This window comes from Ammospiza caudacuta, chromosome 10 (genome assembly GCF_027887145.1).
Source record: "Ammospiza caudacuta isolate bAmmCau1 chromosome 10, bAmmCau1.pri, whole genome shotgun sequence".
In the NCBI taxonomy this organism is placed as follows: domain Eukaryota; kingdom Metazoa; phylum Chordata; class Aves; order Passeriformes; family Passerellidae; genus Ammospiza; species Ammospiza caudacuta.
The window spans coordinates 26,413,444-26,429,670 of record NC_080602.1 but is presented as its reverse complement, the minus strand read 5'-3'; the positions used below and the strand labels follow the sequence as shown (position 1 = coordinate 26,429,670).

The window sequence follows — 16,227 nt, the reverse complement described above, 5'->3', positions numbered from 1 at the left end:
GGTTTGAAGAACCTAATTTGTGGACAACATCAGCAAAGTAATTTTTGGAATGATTTTTGAAAGAATTCACAGCACACTGTCTTTAGTCTGAAATATGAGCTTTATCAGGTATAAAATATTTTCATAACGCATCCATACTCATAATCAGATAAAAATAATTCTTATTTAAAATAGACATTTAGCTTCTTATTGAAAGGACTCTTGAATATTTAAATAAACTGCTTTTTTGAAGATCCCCAAGCACTTGTGCACAGTGAACAGGAGTGGGACAGTCCCAGCAGCTGGGGCAGGTCCCAGTTCAAGTCCTGATGTCCTCTGTCACATCCAGCAGCGCCAGCTCCCGGATCTCCTCCAGCAGCTGGTACAGGCTGGGCCCCTTGGTCTGGCAGAACTCCCGCGACTCCTCATCCATCACTTCCAGCCTGGCTCTGTCCTGGGCACGCTGGGCCTCCTCTGCAGACTGGCTGACTTCCTTCACCAGCTCAGACTTCACCCCGTGCAGACTCCTCTGGGCAGCCTCGGTGTCCGCAGTGTGGTGTGGGGTGTTGCTGATGATCTCCAGCTTGATGGTTTCAGCGTGGCAGCGGGAGCTCTGCACGAGGATCCTCACCTGCAAAGCAATACTGTGTTCAAATTTCTGATGGTGCCATCTCCTTTCCTCCCTTCACAAGAGATACTCACTGTGATGTGATCGAAAAGGCTCAAGGTCATGGAGTCTCCCGTAGTTGTAGTGGAGGTGATTTTATGCTGAGAGCGATGGAGGGATCCAGGCTTCCACTGGCAGCTCCCAGCCCCTTGGCAGGAGATGACCAAGCCCTCTTTGTTTTTCATGTAGGCTGCACCTTTGATTCCATATCTACAGCAGAGCAGAGAGAAGCTGTTCTAACCATTTTCAGGTCTCTTAGTTTTGAAACCCACAGGCTGGCTGAGATTATAGAAAAACAAGAGGAAGGGGCAGGCATGGCAGGCTGATAATCCTGCCTCAGCAACAGGATAGGTGGTGTTAAAGAAACCCAGACGTGAAAACAGCATGGAGACAGTGACTGAAGTGTTTTGAGCGCAGTGAAGCAGAAGTGAAATAGTCAGCGATCCATTATCTTAGTGCTGGGTGGGGCCTGGAATGGATCAGTGATGGGAGAAGAGCAGCTTTACAGGTTTTTCCAGCCAGACCACGAGGACACAGTTCCCCGTTTTAAAAGAAGCTCCTTGAAGAGACGCAGCGTGTTTGCCCTGGGCTCTCTGTAAGGCAGCAGCCTTTTCTGTTTGGGGAGGCTCTTGAGCCCGCCCTGTGGAATGCTGGGGATGGCAGATGTGAACTGAGCTGTGCCAGGCTGTGCCCTCCCAGCAGCCCAGCAGCACAGGTGTCCCTCCCAGCCCGTGCCAGCCCCGGGCTCACCGTGGCACGAAGACCAGCACGCCGTTGGTGCGGATGGAGTAGATGACCCCGTCGGCCACGCAGCGCTCGTCGCTCTCGGCGCTCCTGTCTCGGAAGTACATGCACTGGAAGAGCTCTGTGGATTGCTTCTGAGCACGCTGGGCTGCCTGCAGCACCCCACACACACACAGAGACAAAAACTTACGTAAATATTCCAACAAGCACCTCTGCCTTTGACTTCCACAGCTGCTTTTTCCCACTATTTATTCTCTTATCTGTCCCCAAGAAAAATTACATCTAAAACAAAATCCTACATGCAGTGCAAGTGAAGTATGAACACTTTTACTACCACTCTCAGTAGAAAACTGATATTTTAAAAAACCCCAAAGCACTACAAATAAAAGTAAAATGATACTTTTAATTCACAAAAGCCAGTCAGGAATGGTATCCCACTCCCTAGGGCACCATGGAGACTCCCAGAAGGATGCCCTTACCCGGTTCCTGTTATTGATGTGTCTGCACAATTCCTCCAGGTCCTTGTTGCTGATGATGTTGTCCTTCACATCCCCCGTGGTGCCCCTCAGGGTCGCTGCCATCAGGAGCCTGTGCACAACGATGTCAGCGTATCTCCTGATGGGAGAAGTGAAGTGAGTGTACTTCTCCAGGGCCAGCCCTGCCAGGAGAGAGGAACACAGATGAGCAGTCAAAGCCTCCCCCAACACTGAGAAATCACAGAAAAGGCAGGAAAGTGACCAGGTACCATAATGATGAAACTGCTCCTCAGGACAAGAGCCAGTTGAGAAGTACAGGGCGTTGGACATGGCGTGGGTGGCCATGGAGCGCAGCAGTTTGTTCACAATGGGATCCGAGGGGTCGTTGGCTCTGTCCAGAGACTCGGCCAAAGCCTTGTTAGACCTGGCAAAAAGGTGTTAATTCCAAAGAAAATTACACTATCCCTGCTTATAATGGCTCACAGTTAACAACAGCATAAAACCTATACAGAAGTTGATACTTATTCATACAAAAATGGCAAGCAGAGCGATATTGAAACTCTAAATGCAGTTTGGTAACAGCTCTGCTCTAAGAAAATGTTTAGAAAAATCCCAATTTTCACTCAGTTGTCTGCTGCAACCGATGCCCTTCACCATGGCCTTCTCATGTTATCTTGCCCAAGTAGTTATTAATTATTTTGAGTCATTTAAAATTACTACATTGCACAGAATTCACCTAATTTAAACCAGTACTCTCTTACACAGGAAATACAGTGCAAACAAGGCCACTGCAGAGCTTGACTACTGCACAGTGACTGAACAAATGTTTTGTCTGGGTATGGCTAAAATTATTCAGCCACTGCCATTTGGAGTACAGCCAGCAGAACGCAGGCAGCTTCTCCTGGTCAGAACATCATCAGAAAGGTTCTGACAAAACTCCTTTTAAATGCTATGCAGTGTCTCTTAACATTGATAATCAGAGCTGGAATTGTTTAACAATACCACGGCCAAACAGTTAATTGCTTAACTTTAATTACATAACTTTAGTAATAAAAGCTACCGTGTGTCTATTGAGAAGCCTTTGGCACTGGCACACTCCCGAAGCTCAGTGAAGAATTCCTGGCGTGGTGGAGGGTGCTGCCGCAGCAGAGCTTGGAGGGGGAAATCCTCGGAAATCCTTTTCGCCACCCAGTGGTTGGCCAGGATCATGCATTCCGCCACGGTCTCGTGCACTTCCAGCGGCTGCTTGGGGATGAGGTCATGGATGTTCCGTTTGTCATCCAGCTGCACTCGGATCTCGATCCCCTCCAGCTCCAGCGCGCCGCAGCGGTCCCGCTTGGCCCGGACATGTCGCGCTATGTCGGTGAGCTTGGATATGGCCCAAACCAGCTCAGCCAGCTTCTCCTGCCTCGCTCCTTCCTCCAGGCCTTTCAGCTCCAGGATGTCCCCCACCACACTGGTGTCCCCATCCAGCAGTCCCTGGGCTGTCTCGTACTCCAGCTTGTAGGCAGAGCGGATCAGGGTTCTGGTGTATTGAACCCTCAGCGTCTCCAACGATTCCTTCTCCAGCTCCCACAGGACACTCACAGCATATCTTAAACACAACACCACAGAGTTCTGGAACAGTTCTGGTACACCTAAACTTCCATTACAAGCACATTCAACTCTTAGAAATTTATAGATTTAATTCTGGTTGTGGAAGCATAATTTTTTTTTCTTCATGAAACCAGTGCTCAGCAACCACCCCACTAAATAATGCACTTGCCTTTCAGTCTCACGCATCACAACTGAAATGAGCTACACAGCAGCATCTTCAATTCATCTGCTGAAGCAGAGTACCCCTAAGGTATAAGGTCTCCTTTATGTTAAAGCAGAGCTACACTGTGATAGTTATTTTTACCCATTTTTATTTCATTAGTCAGATGCATCCACAATGAACATCTCTATACCCTGAATATGCTCATGCCAGCCTTGCATATCCTCATGCCAGCAGCCAATTGAGCCTGTAAATTGATAGAAACTGGTCTATAAAATTCACCCTACTGTGGTACAACTGAAAGGTAATTTTTAATGTACACAGTTCTTCCAGTAATAATGCAAAATGACTTGTGGAAGTGTTCCTGCTGAGAAGAACCCCCAAGCCTCACCTGTCCACGCCACTGAGGAGGGAGCACAGGTCGGCGCTGAGCACGGAGGGCAGCATGTCATAGCGCCGGTCTGCCAGGTAATACGTGGTGGCCCTGGAACAAAACACAGCCACTGCTCTTCCCACCCACAAACACTGCTCCACAGCCTGATTTCAAAAGGTTATTCCCACAGAACACTCACAGGTGCAATACCAAAATCAAATTATTTAAATAGCTATTTGTACAGTACAACCCTGATTTTGCCTTTCTTGGTATTTCAGCTGCCATTCAGGGCAGAACCAGGGCTGGACAAAATTTGCTCACTGAAGAAGAGGTGACTTAATCAAACCCCTCTGCTGCCTCCACATTATACTTCTTTGAATCTACAAAGAATACAGTTCATTAAGTGATTCAGCAGTTTAAGTTCAAGACACCGGCAATAAAAGAAAAAAGAGAATGAAATATTTGCACTTTAAAAGACAAGATTGAATGTTAAAACATAAGCCTGACAAATACCTCTGGAATTAAATTCATGTAAGTCTTAATTCCATCTTGTGGGTGTTCATCTCCCTTGGAATGCAAACAAGTGGTTTTTAAAAGTACTATAAGTCACAGATGTTAAATTAGACTACAAAGCAAAGAAGAGTGATTAGGGAAACATAAACTTGTATAGCTTTCTGGAAAATGTGTCCAAATAACAGCAGAATGTCATTAGTTACCTAATAGTTTAATTATCTTTAAGAAGTCTTTAGTAAGACATGAAAGGTGAAAGCTTTCTTTCCTTCCAAAGTTTCCTTAGGGTAGCATCACAAACTTCTGAGCTCCATAAAATTTCCAATTTCCAGAAAATAACTCACCTTGCTCTGGCCTCAACATCGGTGTAGGAATTTGCTGCCACGAAGTGAGTCACATCCGCAATGTGCACCCCCAGCTCGAGGTTCCCGTTGGGCAGAGTCCTGACAGAGAGAGCATCATCCACATCCTCACAGCCCTTGGGGTCAATGCTGAATATCAGGTGGGTGTCTCTCAGGTCAAGGCGTTTTTTGGCCTCCTCTGGACTCACTTTCCATGGATTCTTTGGAGAACTCACTGGCATTTCACTCATCTATACAGAAATATTGTTGATGAACATAGATTTATGTATTTTCTACAAAAAGATGCCAACAATTAGATTTAATTAGTTTTTTAATTCTTCTTTTGTTTAATTTTACAAGTCCATTACATATACTTTACCAAAGGGTGGAAAAAATTGAAAAGAATTCTGTGTGTATTAGTAACCAATGTTATTAATGTGGTGATTGTGCAGCTCTGGCAAATACAACCACTACATATTGGTTTTTTAGTCTTCTTCTTTCTATTAATTATAGGTATAATCAAAATCGTTACCTATGAAAGCTGGTTCCTCTTCCAGTTGAAAACAAAGTGTTTAATACAATTACTTCAGTAGGATGAGGCCTTTAGGATCAGTAGCATAACCACATACTAAAGGCAGAAAAATCTTAAAAGTCTACCTCAAATTTGAATTAAGAGTTGGTAATCTTCTCCTCACAGCAAAAGGATTATCTTAAAATCACTACTGACTTGAAAATCCATAGTATCAATAGAATCACTGATCCAAGAGATTCCAGAAAAATGAATTATAATAAATTTTCAGCTTTTAAAATGGACTTTTCAAAAACCCACTGGCAACAAAGATGTTGAGCTGTAAGAGAGTCCCTCTCTTTGAGAAACAAGACCCTGGAAATGAACAGAAAAGACTGGATCTGATCTCAGAGACAAACCTGGATTTCTGAGAAAGGGGCAGCACAAATGCTGTTCTCCACCAGAATAGCAGCAATTTCCCCCTCGAGGTCCCCAATCCTGCCCAGCACTCTCACAAAGTGCCCGTTTGGGTACAGCGATGTCGACTCCCAGGAATCGATGCGCACCACAACTCTGTACTCCTGCAGGGAGACAGCTCTGTCAGAGCAGCTCTGTGCCCCTGAAAAGCACAATTTACACCCCAACACAACCTTACATTTAGCAGAAAAAACCCAAAGCAAGTGGTATGTAAGTGCTCAGGGCAGCTGGACTGTGGCCCAAGTTCAGACCTCAAGTTTTGTTACCTGACAGGAATTGAACACAATCCTTCAAGGCAGAAATTGAACCCTCACAGATTCTGTTTTACCATGATTTTGTCAAGGAAAACATCATTAGAGCTTATATTGCCCACACAGCTTTGTAGGAAGACAGAGAACACTTCAGTTAAATTACCTGTAATGCCTCAGCCTGCTGAGTGCTGATCCGGATTTTGGGAATTCGGTAATCCCAAGGTGTTACAAGGACTTTCTGAGCATTTCTGCCCTGGGACTGGCTCTCTTCTTTAGAGGGGAAAGTGACCACATAATCCCTCCAGTTCTTCTGGATGATTCCAACTACTTTACCTTTAAATCAGGAACATTGTGCATTAAAGAATAAAACAGAACCAAGAAAGCAAATATGTGGGAATGCAGGAGATTCACTGCTTTGTAAAATCAACTGATGTGTCCCCAAATCTGTTACAACTGCCAACAACATATGGTGTGCAGACAATACAGTGTGTCATAAACTACTGTTGGCACAGGCAGATTTTAATGAGCTTTTATTTATGTGGAGACTAACTCATTGTATAGATTTCAACTGATACACAACATAAATTATTCAGAGATTCCCATTGCTGCTGAAATGTGGCCAGTTCTAGTAATACAGAGAATTTTTAATAGCAAAGAGCAAAACAAAACATGATTTCCCTACAAAAAGAAAATTAACCTCTTGACACTTTTAGCTCTGACCTCAACAAACTTCTAAGATGCAGCTCCATCTGCAGAGTAATCATTTCAAACAAGACTCTAAGTTCCCATAATACCCAGGCATGTCACACGGGGATACTTTTTCACCTAACTTTTTTTTTTTTCTCATTATTTATCAGCAGGGAATTCAAAGGATGCTCCTCCTTACCTGTGGGCATAGGGTCACCCGTGGTGTCTGCAGGTGCTTTGTCCTCAGTCTCATTTTCACAGAGGGCAACAGTCCTTCCCTTCCATTCATGCACAGGCAGCAACTCAACCACAACCACATCCCCGTGGATTGCACGATTCCGAGCCTTGGTCCCATAAATAAGGATGTCACTTTGAAGTTCTGTATTTAAAATAAAAGGAAACAGAACCATAATCTTCTAAAAAAAATCAAATCTGTCCATTCTTGGCAGCATTCTGCTGAAATAACAGAAAATGACTTTTCCAATACGATTACTTCTAAAAAGGACTACTGGCAAGAAACTAATACTAAAAGGAAATGAAAACATTTTCCTCTTTTTTTTAAGGATCTTGTAAGGAATTCTGTAAGTGATCTTTTGGATAAAAAGCAGCATAGGCTGGGATAAGTTCATTGTTCTCAGGCAGCAGCTATAAAAACAGCACAGTTAAATTGTGAAAGCCACTGCCACAGGATTCTGGGGAGGATTTAGAATAAAACAAGCTTTTAAAAAATAATGAGTATATTGAGCACTGGTTTGACTGCAGGGTCTGTCACAGGAACATTTGAAAGTAGTTATTAGTGAGAGCTGGGCCAGTCTGTCTGTGCAAGGGCAATGGACTGTTCCTTCAAAGGTGATGATCAGTAACTCATGCCAGAGACACAATCCTGGATCACTTTGGATCAGCTTGATCCAAAAGGCAATTTTCCAGTTATGTTCACAAAGACCAGCTTCCTAATCCTGCCAACATCTATGCAAACCCTTACTGCAGTCAAAGGAGTGGTCACCTGAGGCTAGAGCAAAGCACAGGGACAATCTGCACCAGCATCTCCCTTCAGAGAGGTGCAGGCTAACAGGACAAGAGGCCAGAATTTGGCCAAAGGGGGTAGGAGAGAGGAAGGAGTTCTCCTCACAAGTTCCACCCTCTGGTTAATCTTCAGCCTCCTTTCTGCCCATGGAAACCACACAGGCACTGCAGTGTCAGAGCCCTCACCCCCTCTGATAACTGAACACCTCTCACCTGTGTCTTTGCTGCCAACCCCCTGAAGCCGAACAAAAGCTTCCAGCTGTGCTCGGTGCTTATTGACATTCAGTGCACCCTGGAAGAGACAAACAAACCAAGCAATGGGTGAAACAGTCACCCTAAAAACAGACAACTCAAAGGACAACATTTTGGGGGTTACAATTATTTTTGCATGAATTAGTTTTTTTGAACACAGCTGTTCTCTCTACAGGGGGGAGTGCAGGGTGCAGGACTTTAGGTACTCACTTCTGGCAAAGTAAATTCTTTTAAATGCTGAATTTATTTGTAAGATGGTAAATGACATTTTACTCCAAGCATAGGCAGTGTAAGATTACTTTTGCTGTCTGCCTTAGCAGAGAATCTGGCATTATTTCAACAGGAAAGAAAAGCTTCAGTCTTTCTGTTCATATTTTATTCCTGCCTCTGCTGAAATTGCCAAGAAAGGAAAAAATTACTGCCTCTAATTCTTTAAATTATTTTTAAAAGAAGGACACTTGTCTACCAATAATCCATATAAAGGCCCTGAACAGCCATAAACCAGTAAATTAATTTCATTGACTGGGAGATCTCTGTGCAAATGAAGTTAGAACTGCTGCCTTTGTGCAGCACTATTTATATTTAAGAATAAGGTCTCTCTGCTTCAAATCACACCTAGTCTCTCAATTTACAGGTACATCACATATCAAGTTGAAGAAAAAACCAGCAAATTTCAAATGCTCAATAGCCAAATCTTAATTTAACTTCTCCAAGACAAAAAAAAAAAAAAACCAAAAAAAAAAAAAACCAAAAAAAACCAAAACCAAACCACATGTCACAATACAGCATAGCAGAAATATTTTGAGAATCCTAAGAATTCTAATCCCTTCCATCCTCTTGATTTTTGTTTTCTTTCCCTCTTCCCAGCACAGCCATATTTCTTTCTCTAATCACTCTATTTCAGGCAACTCAAGGGATCAAGCACAAAGACTGCATTGTTCTGTGTATGTTCTCTATGTAACAAATACCTGCAGGTATCTCCCAGACTTGATCCCAGCCTCCAGCACTTCCACAGGTAAGTGCTCAGGATATTCCTTCCCGTGGTTCTCTTGGCTTTCGCTCTCCCGCTCACGCCGAGCTTGGACTATGGAGTCAAAGAGCTCATGGGCAGCCTTCAGGTCAGGCCAGAAGTTATCCAAGTAATGCTGCAGGCACAAATAGAAATAAACAGAAAAGTACTCTGAGACCTCTGTTCTTTCAATAATACATTTGGAAAGCCCATAATGGACAGGATCTGTCTCACACTGTACCCAAATAACACAATGGTAACGATGAGTCTGCGCTGAACCCCACAGATCTGTCCCAGGTTCAGCCTAATCCACTGCTAAATACAACAAAGGTCAATCAGTTTGGTGCAGCTTTTACTCAGCATCTTTTCACAGCTGAACATGAACATCCCATGCCCAGATCCCACTGAGAACCAGTGCTATCAGAGATGGACACCAAAATGAAGAATGAATTATGTTAGACATCATTGTCTCCTCAGCAGTCCAGGCAAGAACACTGTCAATGGATATTTAGGCTACAGCTGCTTATGGACTGCTTGCATTCCAGATTTAGGCAGCTGCCTGAGGGAACTGATCACTGCTCATCAATGGCAAATTCCTTAAAAACAAGGAAAAGGTCTCCTGAGAAAGATGACCTCTATCCTCAGAGCTGCTGTTTATCTTTCCAGCTCTCTGCTTTTTTCTGAGATTCCCACAAGTGACGTATTTGCTTGCTTTGATAAATGGAGATATGAGCTACCTCACAGTTTTCTTGAATGTAAACTCTGGCATGATTTGCAATATACTTTAATGTACTTGGTTCATCATTTTGATGCAGCATAAAGGAAACCTTTTATTTTTCTGGCACGTTACCTTGAAGGAAATCACAAACACTCCTTCTGTTTCATTTCCGTACTGCCTGATAGCATCTTCATCTTCTGTTACCATAACAACTGGCATCTGACCCAAGCAGTGATTGTGATACCAGGCTGCTGCATTGTAAATATTCCTAGAAAAGCAAAGTTTGAAATAAGACTTCTGGCACAGCTCATTTGCTACTTGCAAGATTTTGCTGGCTTTGTATAAACGAGATTTTGATTTAACACTCAGACTCTTGAGAGATATACACCGAGCTACAGACATGTTTTTCTGCAAAAATGTTCCTGTATCGTTCTCAAGCCCCACAAGAAGAGAGGAGAATGGAATGTTTCCTCCTGCAATGAGGAAACATTCATGTGACTTTAAACTGATCCAGCTTTTTCTTTAGCATTATTGCATTTAATTTAATTACATTTTGTCCATTTCCGTAAGAAAACAATGCTGATACTTCTATAATCATAAAGCACAATGCAGACTTGCAGTGCCTGTGAACTGTTGCAGAGCTAAGCAGAGCAGGAGAATGAACTCTCACGTTCCTAAAATCATGATGCTGTGCAATGTGACACTGCAGAGGCTCAAACAAACCTGGTCTGCCACTTCTCCATGGACTCTCCCTTCTCCCTGGGCAGGTAGCAGTGCTGGTGGAATTCATTAGCAAACACAGTACAGTCGTGACGGGGATCCTTCAATAGATTCCGTAACTTGTTGTACTGCCTGCAATGAAAAAACACAAATATATTCTTGTGCCTGCTTTTGATAATGCTATTTTAACTCCACATGAAAATACAGCTGAAAAAACTCCAGGAAAATTACTGTCATGCACATAGAAATGCACTCATTAAATTACCACTGATGATAAATCCTAAACCATCACCTGCAAGCAAACTTTATTAAGTTCCATCATGAACACTTCTGATTTTAAACATACTTGTTTTCCACTGAGCCCCACAAAACATCCTAAGTGTTCAGGAACTTGTTTTGTTTGTCACTTTTGGGGCAAGTGCTATTACTTTAAAAGCCTTCATGCTTTAGAAATATGGGAAGGTCCTGAGAGCAAATTTTACTCTGAAATGCTATGGCAATGCCCAGGTTAATGTCTGGTGAGAGAAGTACATACAATGCTATTAATTGCTCCCCAAAGACAAATGCTCAGGCATCAATAGAGCAAACCAAAACCTGTCCATAATCTAGCTCTGGGCACATAATAAATCATTACTGCGAAGTCTAATGAATTCCTGCCACCAGCCATTTGATTAGTTAATAATGCTGCAGGTTTCATATCGCTCCTATCAAGTGAAAACTATGCCAGGCATTGATATCCATGGATCACAAAGCATCCCAGTCCTTCCCCTTCTGTAAAACTACATTAAGACACTTGAAAGGCCTAAAAAATTATACATTTTATAAATCAGTATTTTTACTTCAATCTAAATAAAAAAGAGGTTCTTATGGGATAAATACCTGCGTCCTTTCTGATGTTGCACAGCCTGACAAGCTGTTTGCATGAAAATAATTCCTTTCAGCTCTGGAAACTCCAGAATCTCCAGGTACTCCTGAACAACCTTGCAGTCGGGGACAACATAGTGTGTGACATCATCTGATAACAATTTGCCATCTAGAAGATAATGCAGAGTTTCAAGGTTCAAACTTTCACTTGAAATAATGGTTTCTTGAAAATATTTCCTGATATAAGAAAATTAGAGTGTGTCTCCTCAAATGGGTACATTTCTTTTTCTGATGAACAAAACTACTAATATTATGGTTTAATCTATGGTCCATAAATTTGTGACAAAACCCTTTTGCATCCAGTGATGCCAAAATTTAGTGCAAATTCTATCCAGAGGAATGAAAATATCCACTTTCATTATGAAAAGGCTATTAAAAGAGCGAAGGTTACAGCTCTTCCTCTGCTTCCATAAGAAAAAGGGACTATACATCTGGCACAGAAAATCTTTTCATGGAATTTCTAAAGGCTGTAGAATTATGAGCAGTTCCTTTACCCTGCTCCCACAGCCCTCTCTGTTCCAACACACCATTTACAGCAGGCTCTTTACATAAAAGAGCACAGGTAAGAGTGCCTGTAAAGAAAACCACTGCTACTGCAAAGAAACTATGTTTTTAATCCTAAACTATTAACCATCACTGTTAATTTTCTTTATACAGACTCTAGCCCTTAGGAATATGCCATCAAAATACCAGACACAACACATCACAGGTGACATCTTAAAAAGTACCTCAAAATTCAAGAGTTTAATTGCTTTTGGTATTTCAAAGATTAGCCAAAAGCTTTCAGATGGGAGGGGATCTCCACTGTATTTTTTTCTTAATACCTATTTACTATTTATTATAAACACAGAACTCACTACAGTGCAGGCAAATTATACAGAATATAGCATATAGATCTTGACAAGTCAGGTTATTTTTATTATTCTTTAGAAGCTGACAGGGGACAATCTCTGAATTGTGAGCACAAGTGTGAATCCAGCCAGCACAGTTGTGCACCCAGTAACTTGGCCTCATCTCACACTGAAGGCTGATAATGGATGATGGCAGCAGATATACAAGAAAGCTAATATTTATTAATAATTCAGAAGAGCATTAGAAGTGAAATGTCACTGGAAGATTTAGGAGCTGTGCCATAGGAAGCTATCCTTGCCTAACCCATCCATCTAGAGCAGAATAACTCCAGGCAGGCACAGCTCACCCCTACAAGCACCTGCTGATGGGATTTTTGCAGGCAGTCTCTCACAAGGCATGAAATAGATTTGCTCAGCACACTGTGTAGAGTCAGGAAGGAAAACAAATATTTCCCTCACATCTGGGTTACCTTGAATAATCACACAGGGACATACTCTGACAGTCACCTGTAGAACAATTTACATTTAAGTACAAAGGAGGGGGAGTTAGGCACAGCAGGAAAGGTTAGAATTTTTTCTGATATGTGCCTTTAATTTATCCTTGAGGAATTCACAACCAAATGCAGTATTTTAGGGAGCAGTAACTATCACTAGTACTGATCTCCTATACAGCAGTAATACACTATAATGATCTAAGTAATACACCTTCTGCCCTCAAGTGCACCCTAAATCAAAAGTGAAAACATCTATGCCAATCATAGTTCCAAAGGAAGAAAAAAAACCTGTCACAATTCTCAACCTTTTCTTTCAGGCAAGCCATTTGGTCGATTTCAACAGGTTGGATATTATGTTTGTTATTTACCAGTCATTTTCCTGCATCAAATAAATTGTGCTATTGAACAACAACAACAACAAACCAAACTGAAATATCAACCACGGCTCTGGTGATGATCTACGATGCACATAACAGCACCACAGTACGTAAAAACAACAACAAATGCAGACATCAGAGCCTGGCAGCCTTCCCGTGTCTGAAATGCCCTGATATAACACAGGCAATTACATTTAATTACTGAACAGAAATAGCTGCCGATGCAGAATTACAATGGCTTCAAGATAATGGCTTGGCCCCATTGTAATACTTAAGAGGTATGTATAGAACTTAACTCATGCTATAAACCACCACCCTGCAGAAATTAATTCATTTTAAAGGATCTTTTAAAACAAGAGATGTGTAAAAATTGAACAATCTTTTAGCCTTTTATCACTGCCAGTAAACTGTTCACAGTTAAACCCTCTAACAATCAACTCCTCGATTCCTTCGGCTCTTAACGCCTCGTTGATTTCTCAGGATCCTGCTTTAAAGGAAAACCATTGGTATAGCCGTGATTTGTTCAGCACCATCCGGACACCCCAGGATGGGGATCACCGCTTCGTCTTCAGGGATAACCCTTGCCCGAGGATCATTCTCTGTCCTCAGGGGGTCCCCCAGCTCAGGGATCACCCCGGTTCAGGGACTGCCCCAGTTCAGGGGTCAGCTCTGCCCAGGGATCCCCGCAGATCAGGGATCACCCTCTTTCCTCAGGGATCACCCCAGCTCAGGGGTCACCCCAGCTCAGGGGTCAGCTCTGCCCAGGTATCCCCCCAGATCAGGGATCACCCTCTGTCTCAGGGATCACCCCAGCTCAGGGGTCAGCTCTGCCCAGGGATCACCCTCTGTCTCAGGGGTTCCCCCAGCTCAGGGATCACCCCAGTTCAGGGACTGCCCCAGCTCAGGGGTCAGCTCTGCCCAGGGATCACCCCAGCCCAGGGGTCACTTTGTCCCCAGCTCTGCCCCCCGCACCCGCGGCCCCGGGGACGCCGCCCACCGCCCCAGCCCGGCCCGCGGGCGATCCTGGCTCTGTCGGTGCTCGCCCCCGGCTCCCCCCAGACCCCTCACGGCGGAGCCTCACCGCGGGCGCAGGCGGCGCGGCACTGGGCGCTGCGGCACAGGGCGCTGCGGCACGGCACGTCGGGGCGCAGGTAGTGCTCCCGCACCACCCGCACGGCGCGGCCCTGCTGCCCCCGCAGCTGCAGCACCTTCTCCGTGCGGAGCATCGGGGCGGCGGGGACCGGGGGTACCGGACGGCAATGGCGGGGACCGGCGGCCCTGAGGCCGCGGCTGCCGGGGCGCCTGCGCGGGGCGGGGCGCGGGGTCACAGCGCGGGGATCGGCTTCAACCGAGGGGCGGGAAGAGAGCGGGTGGGGCGGGCTGAGGGAACCGGGCGGTCTGAGAGAACCGGGCGAGATGGAGCTGAGGGGACTGGGGGGAGTTTGAGGGAACCGGGCGGGAACGACCTGAGGGGACGCGAGCTGAGGGAGCTAGAAGTGGAGCTGAGAGACAGCGGGAACGAGCTGAGGGACGGGCGGGAGCGAGCTGAGAGGACCGGGGCGATCTGAGGGGACCGGAACGGCTGAGGGACGGGCGGGACCGAGCTGAAGGGACTGGAACCGGAGCTGAGGGTCAGACGGGGACAAGCTGAGGGACAGCGAGGACGAGCTGAGGGAACCGGCCGGCTGAGGGAACTGGAACCGGAGCTGAGGGAACCGGCCGGCTGAGGGAACTGGAACCGGAGCTGAGGGAACCGGCCGGCTGAGGGAACTGGAACCGGAGCTGAGGGAACCGGCCGGCTGAGGGAACTGGAACCGGAGCTGAGGGGCGGGCGGGAGAGGGCTGAGGGGAGCCCGACCAGTGCAAGCCCTGAGGGAGCCCGGGCTTGTGTGGCTTGGCTGGGCGAGCACAGAGGGCCGATTCCCTTCAAGTGAGGAATGCAGTTGTGTGAACCTCCATGGTCTTTCACGGCATCTTCCAGGAGAAATTCCAGGTCCGTTTCTCACCCCTAATTTTGTGTGCTCACATGCCAGAGCACTCCGGGAGGTGGGCATCAAGGCCAAGGGTGTGTAAGGAAAGCAGGCAGCCCTAATGACAACTTATTTCACAGCACTGACAGATGAAGTCTAGTCCAAGACGAACCAGAAAAGCAGTGGAAGGTCAGGAGTCCAAAGCAGTGTCTCTGGGTCTGAGTCAGTGCTCTGTGTCTGTAATGCTCCTAGTGTGGCATTTTGGAGATGATTGTTTTGACTCTTAGATAAGCATTCATACTTTCTCAAATGATAATTACCTACACCATAACTTCACTTGAACATAAATACATGGTGAGAGCTGTGTAGTGTTTGTCCTTAGGAGGGAAAAAACCACTGGGAAAGAGCCAAGGCAGTATGTCACTGTATGTTCCTGTTTATTCTACTTCTTATTTTTCACATGTTTTATAAAATGTGTATCTCCAATGACTAATACTTCTGAGTAACCAATTTGTGCCAGTAAATGGAAGCGCCATCTGTAAGAAGCTGATTTGCAGAAGCCAAGTTCTCAAACATCTGAGGAGGAGGAGGTGTTATAACTTAGTGAGAGACGACCAAAGTGTAGACTTGGGTTTGGGAGTCAGGATTATTTCAGATATATTATGTAAGCTGGATGTGAAGGGAAAAGGAGAGCAAAATGCTGGAGCTCTTGTTCAGCAGGAGCAAAGATGAAGTAACCCATACTGATAGAAAGGGTAAGAAAAACTCAGCATTTGGTAAAAAAAAGACATTTAGTTGGGTTTGAAATGTAGCAGATGCTGATTGCTGACACAGTGAGGAACACAGACTAGTGTGCTTACTCAGTGACATTCAATGACTGTAATAAAACAAAGGTTAATTAAATAGAAGTAGCTGAGATCACTGCTCCCATTTGTGCAGTTTCACAGAGGAAAATAGAAGACCTTTGGGTCAAGTTCATGCCCTGGGGATACAGTTGAGTAGTTGCACGTGTATTTATAACATCCCAGTCTGAACAGTTTTATCATTCTTGAGTTTCTCCACTTCCTCTCTTAGAAGAAACCTCAAATGGTTGCAAGAGGCCAAGCTGGAGTCACTAGAG

The 16,227-nt window shown here is 44.7% G+C and overlaps 1 protein-coding gene across 3 annotated transcripts; it reads right to left on the bottom strand.

Annotated features, from left to right (window-relative positions):
* Positions 1 to 111: 111 nt before the first annotated feature.
* On the bottom strand, positions 112 to 14,421 carry DIS3L (DIS3 like exosome 3'-5' exoribonuclease). 3 transcript variants are annotated; one of them, XM_058811346.1, is made up of 17 exons: positions 14,219 to 14,421; positions 11,371 to 11,471; positions 10,495 to 10,623; positions 9,904 to 10,039; positions 9,013 to 9,189; positions 8,006 to 8,084; positions 6,969 to 7,148; positions 6,246 to 6,415; positions 5,774 to 5,935; positions 4,850 to 5,097; positions 4,014 to 4,106; positions 2,927 to 3,460; positions 2,136 to 2,290; positions 1,870 to 2,048; positions 1,397 to 1,542; positions 682 to 856; positions 112 to 610 (listed from the first exon to the last, which is right to left on the bottom strand). In XM_058811346.1, the coding sequence occupies exons 2-17, from the start codon at positions 11,412 to 11,414 to the stop codon at positions 299 to 301; spliced, it is 2,919 nt and encodes a 972-aa protein (XP_058667329.1). In that variant the 5' UTR covers positions 11,415 to 11,471; positions 14,219 to 14,421; the 3' UTR covers positions 112 to 298. The 3 variants fall into 3 exon arrangements, with proteins under 3 accessions (XP_058667329.1, XP_058667328.1, XP_058667330.1); XM_058811345.1 differs by having other exon boundaries at positions 11,371 to 11,524; positions 14,219 to 14,417; XM_058811347.1 differs by lacking the exons at positions 6,246 to 6,415; positions 8,006 to 8,084; positions 9,013 to 9,189; ... (2 more) ...; positions 11,371 to 11,471; positions 14,219 to 14,421 and having other exon boundaries at positions 6,969 to 7,022.
* Between the last annotated feature and the right edge of the window lie 1,806 nt (positions 14,422 to 16,227).

Coding starts and splice junctions, on each gene's coding strand:
- DIS3L (XM_058811345.1), bottom strand. CDS start 14,363: ATGCTCCGCACGGAGAAGGTGCTGCAGCTGCGGGGGCAGCAGGGCCGC. Junction 8,085..9,012: donor AGTCTGGGAGATACCTGCAG/GTATTTGTTACA, acceptor TGTCTCTTCCAG/GGTGCACTGAATGTCAATAA. Junction 3,461..4,013: donor CTCCTCAGTGGCGTGGACAG/GTGAGGCTTGGG, acceptor GTTGTGTTTAAG/ATATGCTGTGAGTGTCCTGT.